Below are 26723 nucleotides of genomic sequence, written 5' to 3'. Positions count from 1 at the left end.
TACATTTTCTTAAACTTTGTTAACGTAGATATTTATAAGTAAAACGATCGTCTACAGGTTCAAACAGAACAGGTGTGAGAAATAAGAACGATAAAAGTATACATGTGTAACGTAAAGTGTGTCATGTGTGTCATTCTAACACATGATCATACTTCTTATAAGTTGTATCAGGTGATGTTATAAAGAACATATATTTTTATGTATCGTATTTCTGCCTGTCCCATTCAAACAACCACGGACATATATCGCCATATGAAAAGGTTAACCACGTTAGATGATACCGTCGTTAGTCTCGTTCAAACAGACGCTTAATCACTTGTATTTCAACAAGAGTCTGGTTGAACGAGACTATACCGTCGTCCGCATCCCTATGTCAACTCATTTATAACTTTGAAACTCAAATTGCGTTCCACTTATAGATGGTATTATTGATGGATGTTCAACTATTGTCTTAATTGTCTAAAGTAATTAGTGTGTTTTTACATAACACGTCCTATTTCTGAACTCATAGCTCATTCAAACAATAACAAGTAGATATCACAATATGACCAGGTTGATTAATGTCGTTGTCTTCATCCCCAGTAGATTCATTTATGACTTTGAAAAATAATCCTGCGTGCCACTCATAGGTAATGGTATCTACTGATCAAATAAAGTCAGCAGAGTGGTTTGTTGAAAAAACGCACGTGCTTAACGTAATTTGGTCGTTATATTAAATTGTTCATTGCATGTAAATCTATTTTGGTATTGCGTTAAGATTAAAACAAACACACGTCAGACTCTGAGGTCGATAGTTCTCCTCACCGTGTCACTGATCAAACATGCTTTCTTAGCAACGAACTCCAGTTATGACATTGTTGGGAAGATGTGTTTACGAAATAGTTGAAATTAACCAATACCCACCATATTGACCCTCGTTACAGATTTTATCCTGTTTGTTTTCAGGAAATAACACTGCGATAAGCTAGTATTGTGATTTAATCTTACTATAGGTTAATCATAAAACACACGGTGTTCAAATATGTGTAAGTACACGTTTATTGATAATATTCAATATCTATAGGGCCACGTAAAGGTTTCCACTCAATAAATGTCATAAGCAATGGATTTGCTACTATGGTCATGTGAAGGGTCACATGACGACAATCATTGCCAGATCTAGAACAACGCGTATTTTACAAAGACCACAGTAATGGCGATGAACGGAGTCGCTGCTACCTCTTTTCTCTGGGATTTGTTGTCGTTGGTTCTATATTCAAATACAGCACAATTCATAAATTGCCTTCCTTCGAATTTTGAGTTTGTTATATTTGCTTATTGATAATGCACTAATGAAATAACAACGATCTTCCATCAAGTGCTTACTATATCAATAATATCAATTGGGACACTAAAAATTAAAATCCGTTTGTCATAGATTATTATACTCTTAACAAGCTTCGTCCTGTAACATTATTGTGTGTCGGTCAATGCATAAGTGTGGCAACTGCTTGACCCCTATCAACTTCGTACCAGAGCGGCAACTCAATTGTCTCAACCTTCCTAATAAGAACTGCGCCCCATCCCAGTGACAAGTGGCCGAAACTTTAATTCCTTCTCGCTATAGAAGTTTTCAATTACGAAACACGCGATTTATTTTTAAAAAAAAACTCAATATAATGATATAGGACAGAAATGACAGGATTTTCAATATACATCACATAATCTGAATGTAAATTACAAGATTTAGATCTTTAAGCACAAGTCTACAATATAGATCATAGTATATAAGGATATCAAACGATTTAATATAGACAGCTTTACAACACAAAACATTTTGTACAACATTATTTGCGATGAAAATCAAAACACAAAGAAACTGTACAACATAAAACAAACAAAAAACGATAATGCAAACTCCAAAATCCAAAGTAAAGCGATTTAAAAAAAAATACAACTTTTACAATATACATCAATACTGAGATACACATGTATTACGTTATCATCCATATGATTTACATTATAAAAATTAACATGGTAAAACATAAGCTTTTGTGAAATAATTCTACATTCTTAAATATACAACATGTAGAACACCATTTCACAATATAAACCACGAATTTGAAAAATATATAGAACTTAGACTAAACAATATTTAAATGTAAAATTTATATTTTCATGATATAATGCACATGTTTATCAGTATGGAAGACAGCTTTTCTTATCACAACATCATTTACAGGACGTTCATCCCATAGTCGTCTATGTTAAAAGTCAAGTTTATTTTCGATATTAACAAATGCCATTTTGTCTATTCCGTCTTTGCGTATTGCAGAGTTATCTTCTCTTGTAAGCAGGTATTAATTGTTACGTCATTTGTTTGTGTGAGAAAATTACGTCGTTTTCTCAACAATTGATGACGTTACTCTCACAAACCAATGACATAACAATCAATACCTGCTTACAAGAGCAGATAACTCTGCAATACGAAAAGACGGAATATACGATAGAACGTTTTAGGAGATGTACCTTTAAAACGAGCTTAAACCTTTTAATGTGATATCTATTGCAAAAAAAGATTAGATTAACACCAGAATAACCAGCTTCAAAGTATTTTTTAATCCAGAAAACACTTTGAGAAACACATAGTTCAAGAGAACGCATATCATTTATTACAAAGTTAACAACACAAAAATATAATACCTATATCTGAATCTTAATCGTACAAAACGAAACTTGGTGTGAAACATTATCCATGGTTGCAAAGTGAGTTTTGCACCAACATAAAATGACGGGTCAACTATTTCAGTGACAAAACAGCATGAACCAGTATTTCTTATTTCCATACTAGGCAGATAAGTGTGTAGTGGCTATGCACTACTGTTAGGGTGCGTAATTGTGTTTATGAATGGTCGTTGATCATGTCAGGCAAATGTGTTGTATGTAAAATGTGTTATCTTTATAGCTGTGACAATATCTGTAAGTCAAGTCAAGTCAATATTCTTTCTACATTGACGCCTGCGTGAAAACTCTATAACGAGAGGTTTGTAGTAGGTGGTTTGGCATTGTGTCAAAAAGAAACATGACTCTTCTTCGTTTCACTTCAAACTTAACTCAAAATTTTGTAAATAGTAGGAAATCAATCCTCAATTGTTCAAAAAATTTGATATAACAACTTTGCGAAATTTATAAAAAGATTTACGACATTGGTAAAAAGTCGGTATATATTGTTTCTGTAACGACGCAACTTCTACAGGGAAAAAACGTCAGAATAATTCGGACTAGTACACAAGTGTTTCCTGTACACAAACGCATCAGATAACCTATTTCAGTCAACGTCAAGTACACAGGTGCCTCCTGTACACAAACGCATCAAATAATCTATTTCAGTCAACGTCACGTACACAGGTGCCTCCTGTACTCAAATGCGTCCGGTAAAACGTCAAGTGCACAGGTGCCTCCTGTACTCAAACGCGTCTGATAACCTATTTCATTCAACGTCACGTACACAGGTGCCTCCTGTACACAAACGCATCAGATAACCTATTTCAGTCAACGTCACGTACACAGGTGCTTCCTGTACTCAAATGCGTCCGGTAAAACGTCAAGTAAAACATGTGCTTCCTGTACATAAATGCGTCAGGTAAAACGTCACGTATACAGGTGCTTCCTGTACACAAACGCATCAGATAACCTTTTTCAGTCAACGTCACGTACACAGGTGCCTCCTGTACTCAAACGCATCAGATAACCTATTTCAGTCAACGTCAAGTACACAGGTGCTTCCTGTACTCAAATGCGTCCGGTAAAACGTCAAGTACACATGTGCTTCCTGTACTCAAATGCGTCAGGTAAAACGTCACGTACACAGGTGCCTCCTGTACACAAACGCATCAGATAACCTTTTTCAGTCAACGTCACGTACACAGGTGCCTCCTGTACTCAAACGCATCAGATAATCTATTTCAGTCAACGTCACGTACCCAGGTGTTTCCTGTACTCAAACGCATCAGATAATCTATTTCAGTCAACGTCACGTACCCAGGTGTTTCCTGTACTCAAACGCATCAGGTAAAATGCAAGTACATAGCAATATCAGGTACGCAGGGAGTAAGCACATTAGGATAAGATAAAAAGTCAACAACGATAAAAGACAACATGGCTTGAGTAGACAAGAAGTAAAATGACACTAGGAACTCACACAAACACAGAATGAGGAGCTAGATACTCCAATCTCATTAAAATCAGATGTTAATAAATAAATAAAAGCTATTAACATCTGTTCATCCGGTACGTGATAATGAACAGCTGTATTTATTCAGATTGTAGATACTCCGGACAAATGTCTCGAGTACACACAACGAGAAATAGCATTAGGATCTCAGAGACAAGAAATGACATTACTCTCTAATTTAATCAGATCATTAGTGAAATTATCAAAGTGTAGGTAGACTATATAACTCATCTTTATGACAAATGCACTATTTATACTACCGGTAGATAATTTATTGAAGAGTAATGAGACGAACACATTGTTCCTAATGAAGCACATCCTACACAGGAATCGATACAAGATCCAATTAAATCTCATCTGTTGAAGGTTATATGTACTATCCCTGTGTAATATTTCTGAACGTCCTTTTCCTGATTAGACACAAGCGAACCTTTCGTGAATCAATCATAGTGTAATTATGTGTAAGCTTGGCTTTCTGATATGTCGCTGTTGGTATATGTCATAATAAACATAGCACACACACACACATGTGATTGCACCTTAAACCACTGTGTCGTAGCTATATATATAGATACACGTATGCCAGTAATTACACTCCATCGTACAGCTGTTTCGTCCTTCTACGACTCATCGGTGCAGAAGAGATGCATAAAACCCCTTTAAAATATGAATTTCAAAAATGATTTTAGTGTGTATATCAAGAACCATGCCACCTCTAACAGCAATAACTGTGGCTTATGAAGGTTACGGCAAACCTCAGGGACTACGCAATCTACAACCGGAGTCAAACGACGCCGAATCCAAAAACCTAGAATAATGATAAAACCGCTATTTACAAGTGTAACATATACATATTTGTATCACATAATCGGTCTGTTACCCAGTGATATCGCCCGTGTTATATTTTTACATATGTCACTAGTGTAATATACCCTGGAGCGTTTTTCATTGGCTGTACCAGTCAGAAATCGAATGTGACGTCATAACATGAACAATGACGTGGCTTGATTAAGGATGTACTCTTCTGAGGTTCAGTCACGTTCAAGTCTCGTTTTGATCTGGTGTAACGGGTTTTTGTAATATTTAACAAATTATGATAAGTATAATAGCAAACACACATCTAAAAAACATGTAAAAAAACTAGATGTCTGTTGTGTGTAGAACATTTTTTACAAGAATTTTTAAAAAATGACCAATTTGGCGGCCATTTTGAAAAAGTGTATTTATGTGAATTTTGGCCCTTTGTGAAGCTCAAAAAATTCACCTTTTTTGAAACTAGATTGATCACTTAAATTGTCATTGTGTCACCATTTTTAATTGTAGCAGGTTCAATTTTGCTGTACAACTTTATAATGTTCAATATGATCAAAATAATATGCAAAAAAGTGGAAAGTTATATATTATTGATATTTTTTTTTACATATTAGGGTAACTGAAGCACTTTTGATTTTTGACCCCGAAAAAGGTGAAAAATAACACAAATAATAATGGGACAAAAAAAGAAGCACACCGACCCCCCATTTTTGTGGCTGTTTTAGAGGGGGAGGGGTAACTAAAATCGCATTTTTGAGTAAAATGAATAAGTTTAAGACATTTTACTTCCATAGTTTCAAAGAAAATAATATTTTTATCAATTCTACAAACATTCATACATATCTGATAACACACTTGGAAGAAATTGTATGAATTTGTTCTGCCAATGGTCAAAACCCGAAAATTCACCTAAAATCACATATTGTGTTAAATTGGTATCTTTGACCGATCATAGCACAAAAACGAACACACCGACATATAGTTTTTTTGCATTTTCTACTATGCCATTATCTCTTTTTTCCAAAAATCAATATAAGAAAAAAAGTTTAATACAGGAATTTTTTGACTTCTCAGAGGTGTACATCCTTAAGCCCTCTACATTTGGCTTTAAAACCTGTAAAAGTGTAAGTTTTCTGAGTTATGTGATAAAAAGTATCTTTAGTTTATTTTCATTTCATATGAGCTTTTATGACACTTGTCTCGAATTTTGAATTTTTGCTCGCCAAGGCTCGCAAAAATAAACACTCCTAACACTCGCGTTTTATAAAATCTCATATGAAATGAAAACTCATTAAGATCCTATATATATGTTCCATTACAAAAGCAGCAAATGAAATTGAGAATTGTCAGCTATATTAAGAAATAAGTATTGCTAGCTGTAACCAGTTTTGTATGACAGTAAATACCACAAGGGGTAGAAACCTTGGTAAACTTATCGTAAAGTAATACAGATACTCGACTGTTCATAGAAAATTATCATAGGTTTTGCCCTGTGCTTACACTGGCTATGATAACTAAATCAATCCTCATTAAGAATTGGAAGGAACCGAAATAATTCCATAGATCTTTTCATAGTCAGACAGTGATCTCTGACATCTTCATATTGATACTGTCTTACTGTTTACTTATTTACTCGATGAAAAACATATATTTCGTATTGACTAATCAAATATTTTATTTTATTTTTTATTGTATTCGGTGTATTCGACGCCGCCGAATATCTGTTCAGAAGACCATTTAAAGAGGTATTTTTTATTTTTACATTTTATATCCTTTTTATAAAGAAATCGTATCAGGTAAGTAAATAAAACGTCGGTTGACATACAGTAGCTCATTTAAAAGGTGCACAGCCTTGCTGTCAATCCTGAGGTCATTAGGATGCATTACCCATTACAACGTTACTAATTCCTGTGTATTTTCGTGCTGTGAAATGTGTCATTGTGGTCAGCACCAATACCTCGGTCCGCTCTGCGTGAGTGGAACTTCACTTGCATTCGCCATTAAATTATGTAGCAGATTTTCTTGATAAAATTACTATTACCATTTTTGGGCACCTGGTCTTATTCTTCTTTTTCGGGGATCTAAGTTGCTAATCGTTTTAGTTCGGTATTGTTTATATTTCGATATTCTCTTTGTTTTAGTAATCAAATATACTGAACATATGTTACATAAAGACAGCTCGCAATGCATTGTATTTGCAATAAAACAATACACAATGCGTTGCTTGTAATAGAAGATAAACAACATTGTATAAATAGAGGTTACACAAAGAGTAGTTGTTGAATATTGTATTTATTTCACTCGAGTTAATTAATTTCAAAAGTTACAAAAGACACGAGCTTTAACGAGTGTCTTTCTGTAATTTTTGAAAATTAACTAACGAGAGTGAAAGAAATACTATACTCAACAACCACGCATCGTGTGATCTGTTTCTACCACAATCTCAGTCGGAAACAGCTGGAGTATTTCCTGATTTGAATAGCATACACACATTTTGTTGACAAGGCTGGCGTATTGATATGACCCATATGTAAAAAGTCACTCATTAATACTCAAAAATGACTATTTTTTTCACAAATTTAGTAATTTTCAAAATTAATGTTTCGGCAACAACTTCGTGAAAAAAAAAAAATAGATGAACGACTTTAAATATTGAGAGTATGCAATATTGTATTAATAAATATAAATTCAACAACGGACTATATGCGCGTAAGCATATCGTACGAAGTCTGCCTCCCGCCAAGTGATGAAGACGAACTAATCGCTGTCAATATCTATAGTGGGAGTTCCGCCATAGACAGTCCCTCCAAATAATGATAACGGGACATGGGGAGCACGATATATTTTCCGACACTGTTACAGATCTTGTTTGGGTTTCACAGAGACATATATATTACGTCTCTGGGTTTCACAGAGACATATATATTACGTCTCTGGGTTTCAGGACCTGGACACGCGACGGTATGGCCGTCGAAACGATATCGAGCGTCTGTAGCAATTTTGCCTGAAACTAGCGATTACATTTTTAAGCATCATCTTCTTTTGGTATTGCCTTAATAACCCCTTTTCCCGTCGCATAACCTCACAAAAGTCACCAACATTTTCCGGATGTTGACAGCAGACGACGTACACAAAACAGCACGCGGCACAAAATGCGTGAAAAAAATCTTCTCCACCAATCAAAACTACGGAAGGTGATATACCATGTGTGGTGTATAACTCAAATTTATTCAACAGTCTGCCTGTTGATATAATAAACACGTAATGCGACTGCATAATGAATGTTACTAGATAGAACTTAGATAACACTTACACATCAAACCAGCATCTATTAAGGTGTAGCCATATTACAACTACAACTTACAATGCAAGCCATAAGACGTCCTACATAATGTATCCTTATTTGTTAAAATTCAGTATCAATAAACATTTCCATTTAACAATGAAGTGTGAGTTGAAATAAATGGCCTGTTGCACCAGCCATCATATGGTACCCTGATAATATACGTGTATTCTCCGCTGACATATGACCCCGGGATAACCTCGGGCCTTCCTATGATGTATCACCAGTCACCGGCTGTATCATTAGTAAATCAGCCCTACATATGTACTCCAATCTAGTCGTCTACTTCATCTGTACCGAATTATACTGTCGGCTAGTTGTGGTTCTAGATATACTAAAATCTGGTTATAAAGTAGATCAATATATTCCTGGTGACGATGTTCTCTTGGAGTAAAATGTATCAATGTGTATCTAGTTATACTGTTATCTAGCTGTTAGGTATATAATATGTATTAGGTTATACTTTAACGAAGGTGTGATACATATCAATCTATAGTAATATATCAATCCGTATTCAGATTAGCTATAATTTAGTTGTGATATATATTAATATGTATTTGATATACTGCAATCTTGCGGCGACGTTTATCAATAGATATCTATAAATATACATATCAATTGCAGTGTAAAATCATGAAAGTTTGCTTAAAGGTAAAAATAGTGATGTACGTATGTTTAAAGGTAAACATTGTGATGTACGTATGTTAAAAGGTAAACATTGTGATTTATGTATGTTAAAATGTAAACATTGTGATGTACGTATGCAAAAAGGTAAACATTGTGATGTACGTATGTTAAAGGTAAACATTTTGATGTACGTATGTTAAAGGTAAACATTGTGATGTACGTATGTTAACAGGTAAACATTGTGATGTACGTATGTTAAAACGTAAACATTGTGATGTACGTATGTTAAAAGTAAACAATGTGATGTACGTATGGTGAAAGGTAATCAGTGTGATGTACGTATGTTAAAATGTAAACATTGTGATGTACGTATGCAAAAAGGTAAACATTGTGATGTACGTATGTTAAAGGAAAACATTGTGATGTACGTATGTTAAAGGTAAACATTTTGATGTACGTATGTTAAAAGGAAAACATTGTGATGTATGTATGTTAAAATGTAAACATTGTCATGTACGTATGTAAAAAGGTAAACATTGTGATGTACGTATGTTAACAGGTAAACATTGTGATGTACGTATGTTAAAAGGTGAACATTGTGATGTATGTATGTTAAAATGTAAACATTGTGATGTACGTATGCAAAAAGGTAAACATTGTGATGTACGTATGTTAAAACGTAAACATTGTGATGTACGTATGTTAAAGGTAAACATTGTGATGTACGTATGTTAACAGGTAAACATTGTGATGTACGTATGTTAAAACGTAAACATTGTGATGTACGTATGTTAAAGGTAAACATTTTGATGTACGTATGTTAAAGGTAAACATTGTGATGTACGTATGGTAAAAGGTAAACAATGTGATGTACGTATGTTAAAAGGTAAACATTTTGATGTACGTATGTTAAAAGGAAAACATTGTGATGTACGTATGTTAAAGGTAAACATTTTGATGTACGTATGTTAAAAGGAAAACATTGTGATGTATGTATGTTAAAATGTAAACATTGTGATGTACGTATGCAAAAAGGTAAACATTGTGATGTACGTATGTTAACAGGTAAACATTGTGATGTACGTATGTTAAAAGTAAACAATGTGATGTACGTATGGTTAAAGGTAATCAGTGTGATGTACGTATGTTAAAAGGTAAACATTGTGATGTACGTATGTTAAAAGGTAAACATTGTGATGTATGTATGTTAAAATGTAAACATTGTGATGTACGTATGTAAAAAGGTAAACATTGTGATGTACGTATGTTAAAGGTAAACATTGTGATGTACGTATGTTAAAGGTAAATAACGAAGTTCGAATTACGCTTTAATAGACAATTAGGTATTTTTCTGTGGGTGTTTTGTAGCACAAAGCTAACAACTATTGGCATAAATGACTTTGGACCAAGTTGTACAATTTCATTTTTGAAAAGAAGGTGTGCAGAAACATATTTTCCTTGTGAATTACCTTTTTCAATCCCATGACTTGTATATTGGGTTTCATTTAATATTTATCAAAAATATCACTGATATTAAATGTCGCGTTTCCATGTCATTAAACCAATGAAGCCTTTAAGCACTGAGAGCTTTATCTGGTAAAATCAGCATGGATGGAGAATCGTTTTTAGTCATCACTTTATGTCACTACCCTTTTATCGTCAGAATTTCCTGCCATAATTTCTCATTACACTCTAGAAACCTCGCGTAGCAAAGTTTTTCTTAGCTAGGCAGACTTTGACATTTTAATAATTAATGAGTACAAACGCTTAAAACTATCGTAAAGAGTGAAGCTAAAAAACAGTTTATTGTGCAATATCCGTGGTATTCATTAAAACATCGTATGCTATCCGTTTAAGGTGTATTTAGTCGTATTTTGACAGCTTTCCCAACTACTAGATCATCTTTACCGTATTAAAGTGCATGATACCTTAAATTTAAGTAGAAAATGCATTTCAATGCGTCAATAAATAAGATCCAAAATAGAAATCAGAGATGAAAATGCATCCGATCTGTGAGACACTATACCTCAACAGGAAAGCCATCATAAATCCACATATAAAATTGGGGGCGGGGGATGTCAGTTGTTCAGGAAGTTTCTGTACAACACGAAGTCAACGTCGTTGCAACTCCCGTCAAACCCGGAAAAATATGCAAGTGACCATATTTGAGCATGGCTAATATTATGACGTCATAGATAAAAAAAAAACTGATGATGAATGAAGATCATGTGGTAAATTAATCCACATATATTTTACATGACAAGTGCAAAAGAAAACCACGCCTATTGCTTAAAGCGTGTATCTCTTTGGACTACATTGTACCTGGTCTACCTCTCCTTGTACTTGTTTCTAGAGTTTCCATGGCAATCTTTCTCTGTTCATATCTTGATCGATTTTGATTTCTAATTATTTTTTTGTTTCGTTTTTCTTCGGTACTGTCTAAATGTCTTTTTAAACACGAAGAAACCAACATTTGTATTCGGTAGAATGCGCATATATTTTGTTAGTTATAGAATATCAACCAACACCCTCCCTCGATTTAAAAAATCCAAAAGAATGACCAACAAAACTGAATACATGAGGTAATGAGAACCATAAACTTTAACGATCCATTTTTTATCTTCATTTACTCGTTTGTACTTCAGAGGGGTCAATTGGACAATAAACCGACAGTTGATGATAACAGACTGTACAGAGGACTGTCAGAAAGATAGAAACGTCAATCATCGAGGTATTGTCTCAGATAAGGAGGCCGAATCCATCGGTCATGGGGTGTCCTGAGTCCAGATAGTGTGGTGCTTGACTACCCGTCTGTACACTTTATGTTTCATAAAACCTTGTTGACCGATCAAATCCCACTCGCATAAAATAGGATCGAGAAAGTCAAATATCCAGTCTACCAAGACCGGTATTCGTCCTTTCTGCGGAGGCGTTTTACATCATACCCGCGTTCACAACAATATTTCTCACCGAGGTGAGAGAATGTATTAGGAGTAGGAATAGTGGCCGGTGACATGTAATTACACTGAAGTCAATGTTGAACGGTTTGAATATATTTAGATTTATAAACACACTTGACGCGCGGTCATGTTTACACATTTTTTGCATATTATTTATATAGTTTGATTTTCCTGCACTACCCGTCTTTGCACACCGGAACTTCTTTTAGAGGAGGCAGGGAATGTCACGCTTTGGCGCGCATGATTATGCCTCTGTTATTAAGGGGTTCATATTGCTCTGACGTGTTTCTATTGTGGTTATTCTGGCACGCTTTTTACCTTAGGTGAAAACTCCTGTTAGTTAAGAAATCGTGTTGGATGAGAAGTTGTGGGTAAATAATAGGGCGCATCTCCATTTTGGTACTCAATCAGATAAGGAGTCTATCCGGAGAGGCACTGGAACATTTTTTCAACGAGTTATTGATAAAATGAATAAGTGCTTCTTAATGAGATTGCTCAGAAATACAGCTGCACTGATTTCCTTATCGTTAAAATGACGCCAATTGTGGTTCGGGTACTCAAGTACTAGAAGTTGATACGTTTGGTTTGGCTTTGTTTGGTTTAGTATTGTTTTACGTCCTATCAACAGCTATGGTCATTTGAGGACGGCCTCTCCTGTGTTCAAGATGCATGCGTGTAGTGTATGTGTGTGTGTGTTTTGGGGGTCTGCGATATGTTCGTGTTTGTCTCCTTACGCATGAGTAGAAACTACCATTTTTACAGACTCTGGAATGTCTCGGCCAGGGGACAGAACCTAAAGCCTTGCTCACAGGGGCGAACGCTCAACTAAAGGCTAAAAGTGAGGCATTGTCAAGGGAGACGTTAGGAAAAAGTAAGATGTTTAGAAAGAAGAGAAACGATCAATATTTGTTGATATAGTATGTGTGTAATATAATGTATCAGAACATATAGCTAGTACCTATGATCGTCTTAACTGCTCTACGTCACAAGTAAGAAATGGAATAAATGTATAAAATGTAAGAACATACATGGTCAGTCTGTTTTGACTTAATTGTACGGTAAAAAAGTATTACGTTACTGTGAGTATGATACATACGGTAAAACAATATTACGTTACTGTAAGTATGATACATACGGTAAAACAGTATTACGTTACTGTAAGTATGATAAATACGGTAAAACAGTATTACTTTTCTGTAAGTATGATACATACGGTAAAACAGTATTACATTACTGTAAGTATGATACATACGGTAAAACAGTAATACGTTACTGTAAGTATGATACATACGGTAAAACAGTATTACGTTACTGTAAGTATGATAAATACGGTAAAACAGTATTACTTTTCTGTAAGTATGATACATACGGTAAAACAGTATTACATTACTGTAAGTATGATACATACGGTAAAACAGTAATACGTTACTGTAAGTATGATACATACGGTAAAACAGTATTACGTTACTGTAAGTATGATACAAACGGTAAAACAGTATTACGTTACTGTAAGTATGATTGTTACCCTCAGATTCCCGGATACTGTAGTACAAACAATAAACTCCAATCGTATGGTACTATTTTGTATTAGACTTGAAGGTAAGCATAGACGTGTGCCTAGCTCAGAGGCTTACAATGGAACTGCCTTGTTACATACAGGATACTCTCAATATACCTTTACATGACAATTAATTAACTAAACAATAACCAGATGAAAATAGGCGTGAAATAAGTTGTGCCTCCTTTTGTCCGTAGAGGTCATCAATTAAGCTTATCTGACATATGTAAACGGCCACCAAGCCAGGTGCCCTGACAGCTGTACAATTTATATCTCCCTGCCCTGGGTAACAAGACAGCCTATAATTGAAAGATAACTGAAACGGCAATTAATTTACCACTTGACTTTCCGATCATTATTTCACTCTTAACAATGATACATACGGTAAAACAGTATTACGTTACTGTGAGTATGATAAATACGGTAAAACAGTATTACGTTTCTGTAAGTATGATACATACGGTAAAATAGTTTTACGTTACTGTAAGTCTGTTACATACGGTAAAACAGTATTACTTTTCTGTAAGTATGATACATTGATACAAACGGTAAAACAATAGTACGTTACTGTAAGTATGATCCAAACGGTAAAACAGTATTACGTTACTGTGAGTATGATAAATACGGTAAAACAGTATTACGTTACTGTAAGTATGATAAATACGGTAAAACAGTATTACGTTACTGTAAGTATGATACATACTGTAAAACAGTATTACATTACTGTAAGTATGATACATACGGTAAAACAGTATTGCATTACTGTAAGTATGATACATACGGTAAAACAGTAATACGTTACTGTAAGTATGATACCTACGGTAAAACAGTAGTACGTTACTGTAAGTATGATACAAACGGTAAAACAGTATTACGTTACTGTAAGTATGATACATACGGTAAAATAGTTTTACGTTACTGTAAGTCTGTTACATACGGTAAAACAGTATTACGTTACTGTAAGTATGATACATACGGTAAAACAGTATTACATTACTGTAAGTATGATACAAACGGTAAAACAGTATTACATTACTGTAAGTATGATAATACGGTAAACAGTAATACGTTACTGTAAGGATGATACATACGGTAAAACAGTATTACGCTACTGTAAGGATGATACATACGGTAAAACAGTATTACGTTACTGGAAGTATGATACATGCGGTAAAACAGTATTACGTTACTGTAAGGATGATACATACGGTAAAACAGTATTACGTTGCTGTTAATATGATACATACGGTAAAACAATAGTACGTTACTGTAAGTATGATACATACGGTAAAACAGTATTACCTTTCTGTAAGTATGATACATACGGTAAAACAGTAATACGTTACTGTAAGTATGATACATACGGTAGCACAGCATTACATTACTGTAAGTATGATACAAACGGTAAAACAGTATTACGTTACTGTAAGGATGAAACATGCGGTAAAACAGTATTACGTTACTGTAAGTATGATACATACGGTAAAACAGTATTACGTTACTGTAAGTATGATGCATACGGTAAACGCTAATACGTTACTGTAAGTACGATACATACGGTAAAACAGTATTACGTTACTGTAAGTATGATACATGCGGTAAAACAGTATTACGTTACTGTAAGTATGAAACATGCGGTAAAACAGTATTACGTTAGTGTAAGTTTGATACATACGGTAAAACAGTATTAGGTTACTGTAAGTATGATACATACGGTAAAACAGTATTACGTGACTGTAAGGATGATACATACGGTAAAACAGTAGTACGTTGCTGTAAGTATGATACATACGGTAAACGCTAATACGTTACTGTAAGTATACGTTACTGTAAGTATGATACATGCGGTAAAACAGTATTAGGTTACTGTAAGTATTATACATACGGTAAAACAGAAATACGTTACTGTAAGTATGATAAATATGGTAAAACAGTATTACTTTTCTGTAAGTATGATACATACGGTAATACAGTATTACGTTACTGTAAGGATGAAACATGCGGTAAAACAGTATTACGTAAGTGTAAGTTTGATACATACGGTAAAACAATATTAGGTTACTGTAAGTATGATACATACGGCAAAACAGTATTACGTTACTGTAATGATGATACATACGGTAAAACAGTATTAGGTTCCTGTAAGTATGATACATACGGTAAAATAGGTTTACGTTACTGTAAGTCTGTTACATACGGTAAAAACAGTATTACATTAATGTAAGTATGATACATACGGTAAAATAGTTTTACGTTACTGTAAGTCTGTTACATACGGTAAAAACAGTATTACATTAATGTAAGTATGATACATACGGTAAACGCTAATACGTTACTGTAAGTATGATACATACGGTAAAACAGTATTACGTTACTGTAAGTATGATACATACGGTAAAACAGTATTACGTTTCTGTAAGTATGATACATACGGTAAAACAGTATTACGTTACTGTAAGTATGATACATACGGTAAAACAGTATTACGTTACTGTAAGTATGATACATACGGTAAAACAGTATTACGTTACTGTAAGTATGATACCAATTACACATACTCTTTACATATTTCTCAGATTTTCTATTCTATTGTCCTCTTCTCACTGATTCTTAGACACTGTTATTTACATTGAAGTCAATGTTGTCGGTACCTTTAAATTACGTCACTGGTAGATTTCTTCTGACAAATGAGGATCAGGTCCTAAGAGCGAATATTGATATTAGATCGTTCTTATATACTGAACAAAAAAGGAAACGCACAAAGTTCCCCCTGCAGTACACGTTAGCAGTAAGGAAATTATGGAATATTTGGTCAGGTATTACATCAAGAACGATCTCCCTTCTCAACAATTTACCCTAAAATCAGCCAAGCGTGACGATCTCATTGTGTGACATTGTGAGCTTCTTTAGTCCAAATCACGCCGCGTGATCAAGCCAAGCCGGAGTATTTCAAACAAATAATCTCAACGGATACTCTAACTTCAGCCACATTAATTGTCCACATTTTGATTTCGCCATTGACTGAGATGCCACGCTTAACGCAAATTCAGAGGGGTAGAGCAATTGCGATGTTGATTGATGGTCGTCGCCGACCTTATGTCGGGCCACCTCTGACACCACGGAGGCGGCAAGTGCGTCTTGACTGGATGCGCAGACATGGCCCGAATAGGTTTCTGTCTATATCGCTCAGACGGAAGAAAAAAGGTATATCGCAGACGATAGATTCGGTGGGGCTTCTGTAATGGTTTGGGGAGGCATCTCCCATGGAGTAAAATCTCCCTTAGTGGTCCTGGATCAATACCTCAATGCCGTTCGATACAGAGACTAGATCCTCCAACCACATGTCCTTCCACTTCTCAGACGTCATAACCTAATTTTCCAGCAAGACAATGCTCGAACGCATGTTGCGAGAGTCTGTCGTGATTTTCTCACAGCAAACAACGTTCAGCCTCCGGAATGGCCCCCATATAGCCCCGACATGTCTCCCATTGAGCATCTGTGGGATGAGCTGGACAGGCGTATAAGGAAACGTCAACCCCCCCCCCCCCCCTCCCCTATATATATATATTGGTATCATGCACTGTAGTTAGATGTCACATTTTTTCCCGAAATCCTCATTGGTTGAATCAAAATCACGTGAAAGGTCTTTGATTTAATATATATTGTATTGACTCGGTGTTTCTACTTTAAAGAAAATCGGTTCAATATTCTCGTTATATAACCACTTCTGTGGTAGCTTTACAATGCTCTATACCGAACGCATGCGCAGTACTTTTAAAGATTAACTTACTCTCCAATTTTTTGTAAGGATAAAACATTATACTTTTATATCTAATATAACAGTTCAGGACTTTTATTTCGGTGAATATGTGATTTATAAAGCTGAAAAATGTATATTGACTTCGACCTCGCCTCGGTTAATATCGCCCTGTCATGTTCTTTTAACCACATATTCACTCAACAAATATACTGTTATTGTGTAATAATTTAATCTTGCTTGTAACAAGCATTTTCATTGGCTTAAATTTTTATGTTATCAGCCCATAACGTAACAAAATGACGTCGCCGTTTGTAACGTCGCTTTTGATTGCTGATACAGCAGCGTAATAATTTCTAAGAGAAAAGAGTCCATCAATAGAAGTGGATTTCCACAGGGATTGCGTATAACAGATTAAATTATAAGGATTAACTTTAATATTTTTTTATGTTAAGGAGCTATAACACAAAAAACCGGAATGTACTCTCATCATACACCGCTTCGCGGTTTATTTAGAGTACACTCCGGGTTTTTTTGTGTTATATCTCCATAACATGAAAAATATATTCAAGTTAATCCTTAATTACAGTAAATTTAATCATAACTTCCCATGAATATGCATTGTCATAAGCACTTCGTCTGTGAATACTAAATCTGTTTAACATTACGTGTTATTTTTAGTATCTGTTGTCAGTGAGCGTTATCTCTATATATATCTGTATTATGTATTGTGACAGTGCACTACATTACGTGTTATATATTTTTAGTATCTGTTGTCAGTGAGCGTTATCTCTATGTATCAGTATTATGTATTGTGACAGTGCACTACATTACGTGTTATATATTTTTAGTATCTGTTGTCAGTGAGCGTTATCTCTATGTATCAGTATTATGTATTGTGACAGTGCACTACATTACGTGTTATATATTTTTAGTATCTGTTGTCAGTGAGCGTTATCTCTATGTATCAGTATTATGTATTGTGACAGTGCACTACATTACGTGTTATATATTTTTAGTATCTGTTGTCAGTGAGCGTTATCTCTATGTATCAGTATTATGTATTGTGACAGTGCACTACATTACGTGTTATATATTTTTAGTATCTGTTGTCAGTGAGCGTTATCTCTATGTATCAGTATTATGTATTGTGACAGTGCACTACATTACGTGTTATATATTTTTAGTATCTGTTGTCAGTGAGCGTTATCTCTATGTATCAGTATTATGTATTGTGACAGTGCACTACATTACGTGTTATATATTTTTAGTATCTGTTGTCAGTGAGCGTTATCTCTATGTATCAGTATTATGTATTGTGACAGTGCACTACATTACGTGTTATATATTTTTAGTATCTGTTGTCAGTGAGCGTTATCTCTATGTATCAGTATTATGTATTGTGACAGTGCACTACATTACGTGTTATATATTTTTAGTATCTGTTGTCAGTGAGCGTTATCTCTATGTATCAGTATTATGTATTGTGACAGTGCACTACATTACGTGTTATATATTTTTAGTATCTGTTGTCAGTGAGCGTTATCTCTATGTATCAGTATTATGTATTGTGACAGTGCACTACATTACGTGTTATATATTTTTAGTATCTGTTGTCAGTGAGCGTTATCTCTATGTATCAGTATTATGTATTGTGACAGTGCACTACATTACGTGTTATATATTTTTAGTATCTGTTGTCAGTGAGCGTTATCTCTATGTATCAGTATTATGTATTGTGACAGTGCACTACATTACGTGTTATATATTTTTAGTATCTGTTGTCAGTGAGCGTTATCTCTATGTATCAGTATTATGTATTGTGACAGTGCACTACATTACGTGTTATATATTTTTAGTATCTGTTGTCAGTGAGCGTTATCTCTATGTATCAGTATTATGTATTGTGACAGTGCACTACATTACGTGTTATATATTTTTAGTATCTGTTGTCAGTGAGCGTTATCTCTATGTATCAGTATTATGTATTGTGACAGTGCACTACATTACGTGTTATATATTTTTAGTATCTGTTGTCAGTGAGCGTTATCTCTATGTATCAGTATTATGTATTGTGACAGTGCACTACATTACGTGTTATATATTTTTAGTATCTGTTGTCAGTGAGCGTTATCTCTATGTATCAGTATTATGTATTGTGACAGTGCACTACATTACGTGTTATATATTTTTAGTATCTGTTGTCAGTGAGCGTTATCTCTATGTATCAGTATTATGTATTGTGACAGTGCACTACATTACGTGTTATATATTTTTAGTATCTGTTGTCAGTGAGCGTTATCTCTATGTATCAGTATTATGTATTGTGACAGTGCACTACATTACGTGTTATATATTTTTAGTATCTGTTGTCAGTGAGCGTTATCTCTATGTATCAGTATTATGTATTGTGACAGTCCACTACATTAAGTGTTATATATTTTTAGTATCTGTTGTCATTGAGCGTTATCTCTATGTATCAGTATTATGTATTGTGACAGTGCACTACATTACGTGTTATATATTTTTAGTATCTGTTGTCAGTGAGCGTTATCTCTATGTATCAGTATTATGTATTGTGACAGTGCACTACATTACGTGTTATATATTTTTAGTATCTGTTGTCAGTGAGCGTTATCTCTATGTATCAGTATTATGTATTGTGACAGTGCACTACATTACGTGTTATATATTTTTAGTATCTGTTGTCAGTGAGCGTTATCTCTATGTATCAGTATTATGTATTGTGACAGTGCACTACATTACGTGTTATATATTTTTAGTATCTGTTGTCAGTGAGCGTTATCTCTATGTATCAGTATTATGTATTGTGACAGTGCACTACATTACGTGTTATATATTTTTAGTATCTGTTGTCAGTGAGCGTTATCTCTATGTATCAGTATTATGTATTGTGACAGTGCACTACATTACGTGTTATATATTTTTAGTATCTGTTGTCAGTGAGCGTTATCTCTATGTATCAGTATTATGTATTGTGACAGTGCACTACATTACGTGTTATATATTTTTAGTATCTGTTGTCAGTGAGCGTTATCTCTATGTATCAGTATTATGTATTGTGACAGTGCACTACATTACGTGTTATATATTTTTAGTATCTGTTGTCAGTGAGCGTTATCTCTATGTATCAGTATTATGTATTGTGACAGTGCACTACATTACGTGTTATATATTTTTAGTATCTGTTGTCAGTGAGCGTTATCTCTATGTATCAGTATTATGTATTGTGACAGTGCACTACATTACGTGTTATATATTTTTAGTATCTGTTGTCAGTGAGCGTTATCTCTATGTATCAGTATTATGTATTGTGACAGTGCACTACATTACGTGTTATATATTTTTAGTATCTGTTGTCAGTGAGCGTTATCTCTATGTATCAGTATTATGTATTGTGACAGTGCACTACATTACGTGTTATATATTTTTAGTATCTGTTGTCAGTGAGCGTTATCTCTATGTATCAGTATTATGTATTGTGACAGTGCACTACATTACGTGTTATATATTTTTAGTATCTGTTGTCAGTGAGCGTTATCTCTATGTATCAGTATTATGTATTGTGACAGTGCACTACATTACGTGTTATATATTTTTAGTATCTGTTGTCAGTGAGCGTTATCTCTATGTATCAGTATTATGTATTGTGACAGTGCACTACATTACGTGTTATATATTTTTAGTATCTGTTGTCAGTGAGCGTTATCTCTATGTATCAGTATTATGTATTGTGACAGTGCACTACATTACGTGTTATATATTTTTAGTATCTGTTGTCAGTGAGCGTTATCTCTATGTATCAGTATTATGTATTGTGACAGTGCACTACATTACGTGTTATATATTTTTAGTATCTGTTGTCAGTGAGCGTTATCTCTATGTATCAGTATTATGTATTGTGACAGTGCACTACATTACGTGTTATATATTTTTAGTATCTGTTGTCAGTGAGCGTTATCTCTATGTATCAGTATTATGTATTGTGACAGTGCACTACATTACGTGTTATATATTTTTAGTATCTGTTGTCAGTGAGCGTTATCTCTATGTATCAGTATTATGTATTGTGACAGTGCACTACATTACGTGTTATATATTTTTAGTATCTGTTGTCAGTGAGCGTTATCTCTATGTATCAGTATTATGTATTGTGACAGTGCACTACATTACGTGTTATATATTTTTAGTATCTGTTGTCAGTGAGCGTTATCTCTATGTATCAGTATTATGTATTGTGACAGTGCACTACATTACGTGTTATATATTTTTAGTATCTGTTGTCAGTGAGCGTTATCTCTATGTATCAGTATTATGTATTGTGACAGTGCACTACATTACGTGTTATATATTTTTAGTATCTGTTGTCAGTGAGCGTTATCTCTATGTATCAGTATTATGTATTGTGACAGTGCACTACATTACGTGTTATATATTTTTAGTATCTGTTGTCAGTGAGCGTTATCTCTATGTATCAGTATTATGTATTGTGACAGTGCACTACATTACGTGTTATATATTTTTAGTATCTGTTGTCAGTGAGCGTTATCTCTATGTATCAGTATTATGTATTGTGACAGTGCACTACATTACGTGTTATATATTTTTAGTATCTGTTGTCAGTGAGCGTTATCTCTATGTATCAGTATTATGTATTGTGACAGTGCACTACATTACGTGTTATATATTTTTAGTATCTGTTGTCAGTGAGCGTTATCTCTATGTATCAGTATTATGTATTGTGACAGTGCACTACATTACGTGTTATATATTTTTAGTATCTGTTGTCAGTGAGCGTTATCTCTATGTATCAGTATTATGTATTGTGACAGTGCACTACATTACGTGTTATATATTTTTAGTATCTGTTGTCAGTGAGCGTTATCTCTATGTATCAGTATTATGTATTGTGACAGTGCACTACATTACGTGTTATATATTTTTAGTATCTGTTGTCAGTGAGCGTTATCTCTATGTATCAGTATTATGTATTGTGACAGTGCACTACATTACGTGTTATATATTTTTAGTATCTGTTGTCAGTGAGCGTTATCTCTATGTATCAGTATTATGTATTGTGACAGTGCACTACATTACGTGTTATATATTTTTAGTATCTGTTGTCAGTGAGCGTTATCTCTATGTATCAGTATTATGTATTGTGACAGTGCACTACATTACGTGTTATATATTTTTAGTATCTGTTGTCAGTGAGCGTTATCTCTATGTATCAGTATTATGTATTGTGACAGTGCACTACATTACGTGTTATATATTTTTAGTATCTGTTGTCAGTGAGCGTTATCTCTATGTATCAGTATTATGTATTGTGACAGTGCACTACATTACGTGTTATATATTTTTAGTATCTGTTGTCAGTGAGCGTTATCTCTATGTATCAGTATTATGTATTGTGACAGTGCACTACATTACGTATTATATATTTTTAGTATCTGTTGTCAGTGAGCGTTATCTCTATGTATCAGTATTATGTATTGTGACAGTGCACTACATAAGTATAGTGTCGTTATGATTCCAATTTTATTACGGTGATGTATATCGATGTATTAGTGTTATGTATGATTATGTACTGAACTATATCTTATCTGTATTTTCTGTCTCGTGCATTATGTACTAATATAATGTATTATCATTCTTTATTTATATTTATCAATTATCAATATTTACTGTCCCATTTGTTATCATCCAGATGTTACATTGTTACTGAGTAGGGAGGACCGTAATAGGATCAGTACCCACATCGAGTCGCTTGTGACAAAATAATTAATTAAACAGTTCTTTTTTTCACAATTAGAATAATTTACTCTTATGCAAAGCCATGCAACTTTGTGTGTGAGTTGATCTTGTTTTTTTTTTTTTGTTTTTTGGGTTTTTTTTTCTTTCTTTCTTTTTCATTTTTCTGCAGATGATTATTAACTAGCTAACAGGTCTTTCAAACTCACAAATTAGTTATTTGTTGACGTTGCAATAAACTGCGCAAGCGAGGATTATAACTTATGTTGTGGACAATAGAGATAAACTCTGGCTATAGGCTTATATCTCTAGCTACACATGAAGATATAGACGACAAAACACATTCTATTACAAAGCTGTGATGTTGGAAAAGATTTGTTCATTTAGATTTTAATATATATTGCAAAATATATGCCTTGATCAGTTTAAGGCACTGACGTTTTCTCATTAAACATGAATACGCTCATCGGTGACGTCAGAGTGTTCTATATATATATATATATATATCGTGATCCCTGGGTGCTTAATTAGTTTACACAAAGTTTACCCGACTTTTACCTGATGGTGAAGGATGGTTTGGTGATCCACTTTGCCTATCCCAACCTTATGTGTAATACATTATATGTATTATTGGTTTCATGTTTGATAAAAGAGTCAGTCTGGCAAAACTGAGGTTTTTATACCAAGTATTGAAATCACAAAACTCATGATAACAACAAAAACGTTCATAAATAACATTGATTTCTTGCATTCGCCCAGCAAAGGCTAATCCCGGTAGATCACACAATTCATGTGAATATGGAATATGGCTGAAATGATTATACTCCTGTGTTCTGCATGTGATTACCCAACCCCTCTCTGCATTAGTTATAGTGGTATACCTTCACCATAGGACATTAAACATAGGTCCTACAGAATAAATTGTATTTATATCCTACCATCAGTTGTCATTTCGGTTATACAGAATCAATGTAGGCCCTACCAAATCAAATGTATTCATATCTTACCATCTGCTGTCTGTATAGATCCTATATAATAAAATGTATCCATATCCCACCTTTAGTTGTCAACATATATCATACACTGTCAAGTGTATTTATATCTTAACATCTGCTGTCCGTATAGATCCTATATAATAAAATGTATCCATATCTCACCTTTAGTTGTCAACATATATCATACACTGTCAAGTGTATTCATATCTTACCATCAAACAATTCATCGAGAGTAAAATAATTCTGTCCTACCATCAATAGAGTCATTCAAAGTCAAAATGTTGTGGTGGTCTAACCTGACTTATCGATATATAGTTCACACGGAGTAAACTGTACTCGTAGCCTACCGACAACAAATTCGTAAGGAGTAAAATACATTCTACCTACCAACAATACAGATAGTGCCAATATAAATGCGTTCGTGGTATACAATTACTTATCAATATAGTTTATACAATTAAATTGTAATTCGTCATTCTACCCTTCCCCCAATATTTATCATACAGTGTTTATTGTATTCATAGCTTACCATTTCCTTTCAATAGAAACATCATTAGAATTAGCATGACGAACGAGAAATTAGACATAACTCACCATTTTCTTCTGTTAAATCCCTTTTGTATCTTTCGGGTTCCGATAATTGACTCGGCATGCTGGACTCGCCATAATAAACGGCTTTCCGGACCAAAGCTAAAGCCAGAAAACCGACATAGGCCATCAACAACAACCCCAAAACTTGCCACTTTCTCTTTCTCCTGGCTTTGTAAAACATATATTTTTTGGAACGACATCTTGTCGGAGTTTTCTCATCCAGGTCGATATCCATTGTATAACGTGAACAGACACCAATTCTTTGTCCTTTCGATTTAGTCCTCTGACCCTACTTCACATGGTGATCAGCCCGCTACGAATGACCACTGATATTGTCGTTGTATAACGCTGATAAAAATTTCAATGTCACACTTTTGAAAATTTTAGAAAACGATTAACGGTTAAAATAGTAATACCACTCTTAAAAAAATTATCAATCTGATAGGTCGGTCAACAACTAGGGCATGTACAAATGAATTATAGTTTAATCTCACTTATCAATATATGTACCACGGGACTATAATGAGAGAATGACACTTAAGGTCATGTGATAAACCCATCTGATAACGAGCGTACATACACTGACAGTAATGTAGGTGTATAGCTAGTCCGTACGTGATAAACACATGTTATAGGCTAGGTATACAGAGTTAACAGTATCATACATCCTGTCCTACACTTTCCGTCCAATGAATCCTCTCATATAACTTGAATATTCATTCACATACTTCCATGATTGTTGCTGTCACATCTACCAACACAGACGTCGTCAGCATCAGCTGAACCAATGTTCGGCTTTGGTGAGACGCCTACCGTTTCTGAGTATGGCATTGGAGTGATGCTAGCTGTCGATATCTCCAAACAGATCGATCATGGGTGCTGGCTGGGTTTAAGGTTTACAGGTAGATTCCAGTCGAGATAGAGTTAGAATCCTATCACGGTCCATTCTTATCAAATATTTACTATATTCAATATTGTTTTTCGAGCGGTGCAGGAGGTAAAACGGTGGATAAGGCTTGTACTCATGGCAATTAATTGTACACGTAATGAAGAATATCACAGACTCAGTCACTTTCGTGAGACAAGAAGCCGTCTGTGCATTGACTCATTGAATCTTTCAGCTGAAAATCTTCTCGAAGGTCGCGTCACACACACAATACGTATATGTTGTCTACCTTTGTTTGCCATTGATAACAAGTCAAAATCTTAGTTATCTTTTCATATCTTTCAACAGTTGATACATTATGTTTTATGTTTATATATTTAAGTGACGTACCACTAAGTGCATGAATTAAATCTGAATATACTTCTCGTCCTTAAAATCTCGTTATGTGTATTGCGTGATAAGTAATTTTCCCGTACGTAAATTAGCCTTACTTCCGGTACAAGATTTGTTTTACCTTCAAGATGATTATAAATCGATATGCGTCTGTACTGGAGAAATTGGTTTTTCATTTGGTAGATCTATTTCTCGTGTCTGGCCCTGCACGAGCGAACTACTTACTTTCCTATATATAGCTCTGTCCGAGTAAACCAATATTCTGCCGACCATTTTCCTGCTGTTTCTCTATGATCGACAGCTCCTATTTACTTTCGTTCTTTTCTATGTAATAACAAATTATTCTTGTCAAAATATCACCCGGTTTGTATACAGATATGTCATTTGTTTTTGTCTCGTTGTCTTTATGGATGGATGGATGGAGCCCGGGAGACAGACGGACACAACATGACATATCTGTTAATATTTTAATACAACCGGATGATATTTTGATACCCAGCAATTTTTTTCCAGAGATATTCGATGCGTCTGTATTGGTTCTAGTTTTACAGCAGATATGTCCCCTGTCCCATAACTTTCCATGTGAAGATTTCACACGATTTTCTGTATGCATCCTACCTTAGTTTTCTTCTCATTTTTTTTACATTTACTACACCTTTAATCATGTAAACGGTTTTAATGCAATATTGTTTGGAATATTGTCTTTTTTATCTTGGTTAGCAAGCGTGATGAGCAATAATAGTTTATATGTTGTATCGCTGTTGAATTTGCTGATGAGTATAACCTTGGATAGACTGTCAGTCCTCCTTCAG

General features: G+C 34.3%; 1 protein-coding gene across 2 annotated transcripts in view; it reads right to left on the bottom strand.

The window, feature by feature from the left end:
- The window catches only part of LOC110454031 (sodium/potassium/calcium exchanger 3-like), a 57965-nt gene extending 32224 nt beyond the window's left edge, over nucleotides 1–25741 (bottom strand). Inside the window, exons 1-2 of one of the 2 annotated variants that reach the window (XM_021503348.1) lie at nucleotides 24636–25741; nucleotides 24054–24074 (exon numbers count right to left, since the gene is read on the bottom strand). In XM_021503348.1, the coding sequence (XP_021359023.1) occupies nucleotides 24054–24074; nucleotides 24636–24867 (253 nt within the window). In that variant the 5' untranslated portion in view covers nucleotides 24868–25741. The remainder of the gene's footprint in view (nucleotides 1–24053; nucleotides 24075–24635) is intronic. The other variant, XM_021503351.1, reaches the window with a different exon arrangement.
- Between the last annotated feature and the right edge of the window lie 982 nt (nucleotides 25742–26723).

Source organism: Mizuhopecten yessoensis, unplaced genomic scaffold (genome assembly GCF_002113885.1).
Source record: "Mizuhopecten yessoensis strain PY_sf001 unplaced genomic scaffold, ASM211388v2 scaffold7635, whole genome shotgun sequence".
NCBI lineage: Eukaryota > Metazoa > Mollusca > Bivalvia > Pectinida > Pectinidae > Mizuhopecten > Mizuhopecten yessoensis.
The sequence above is the reverse complement of the archived record's forward strand: the minus strand, read 5'-3'. Positions and strand labels throughout refer to the sequence as shown.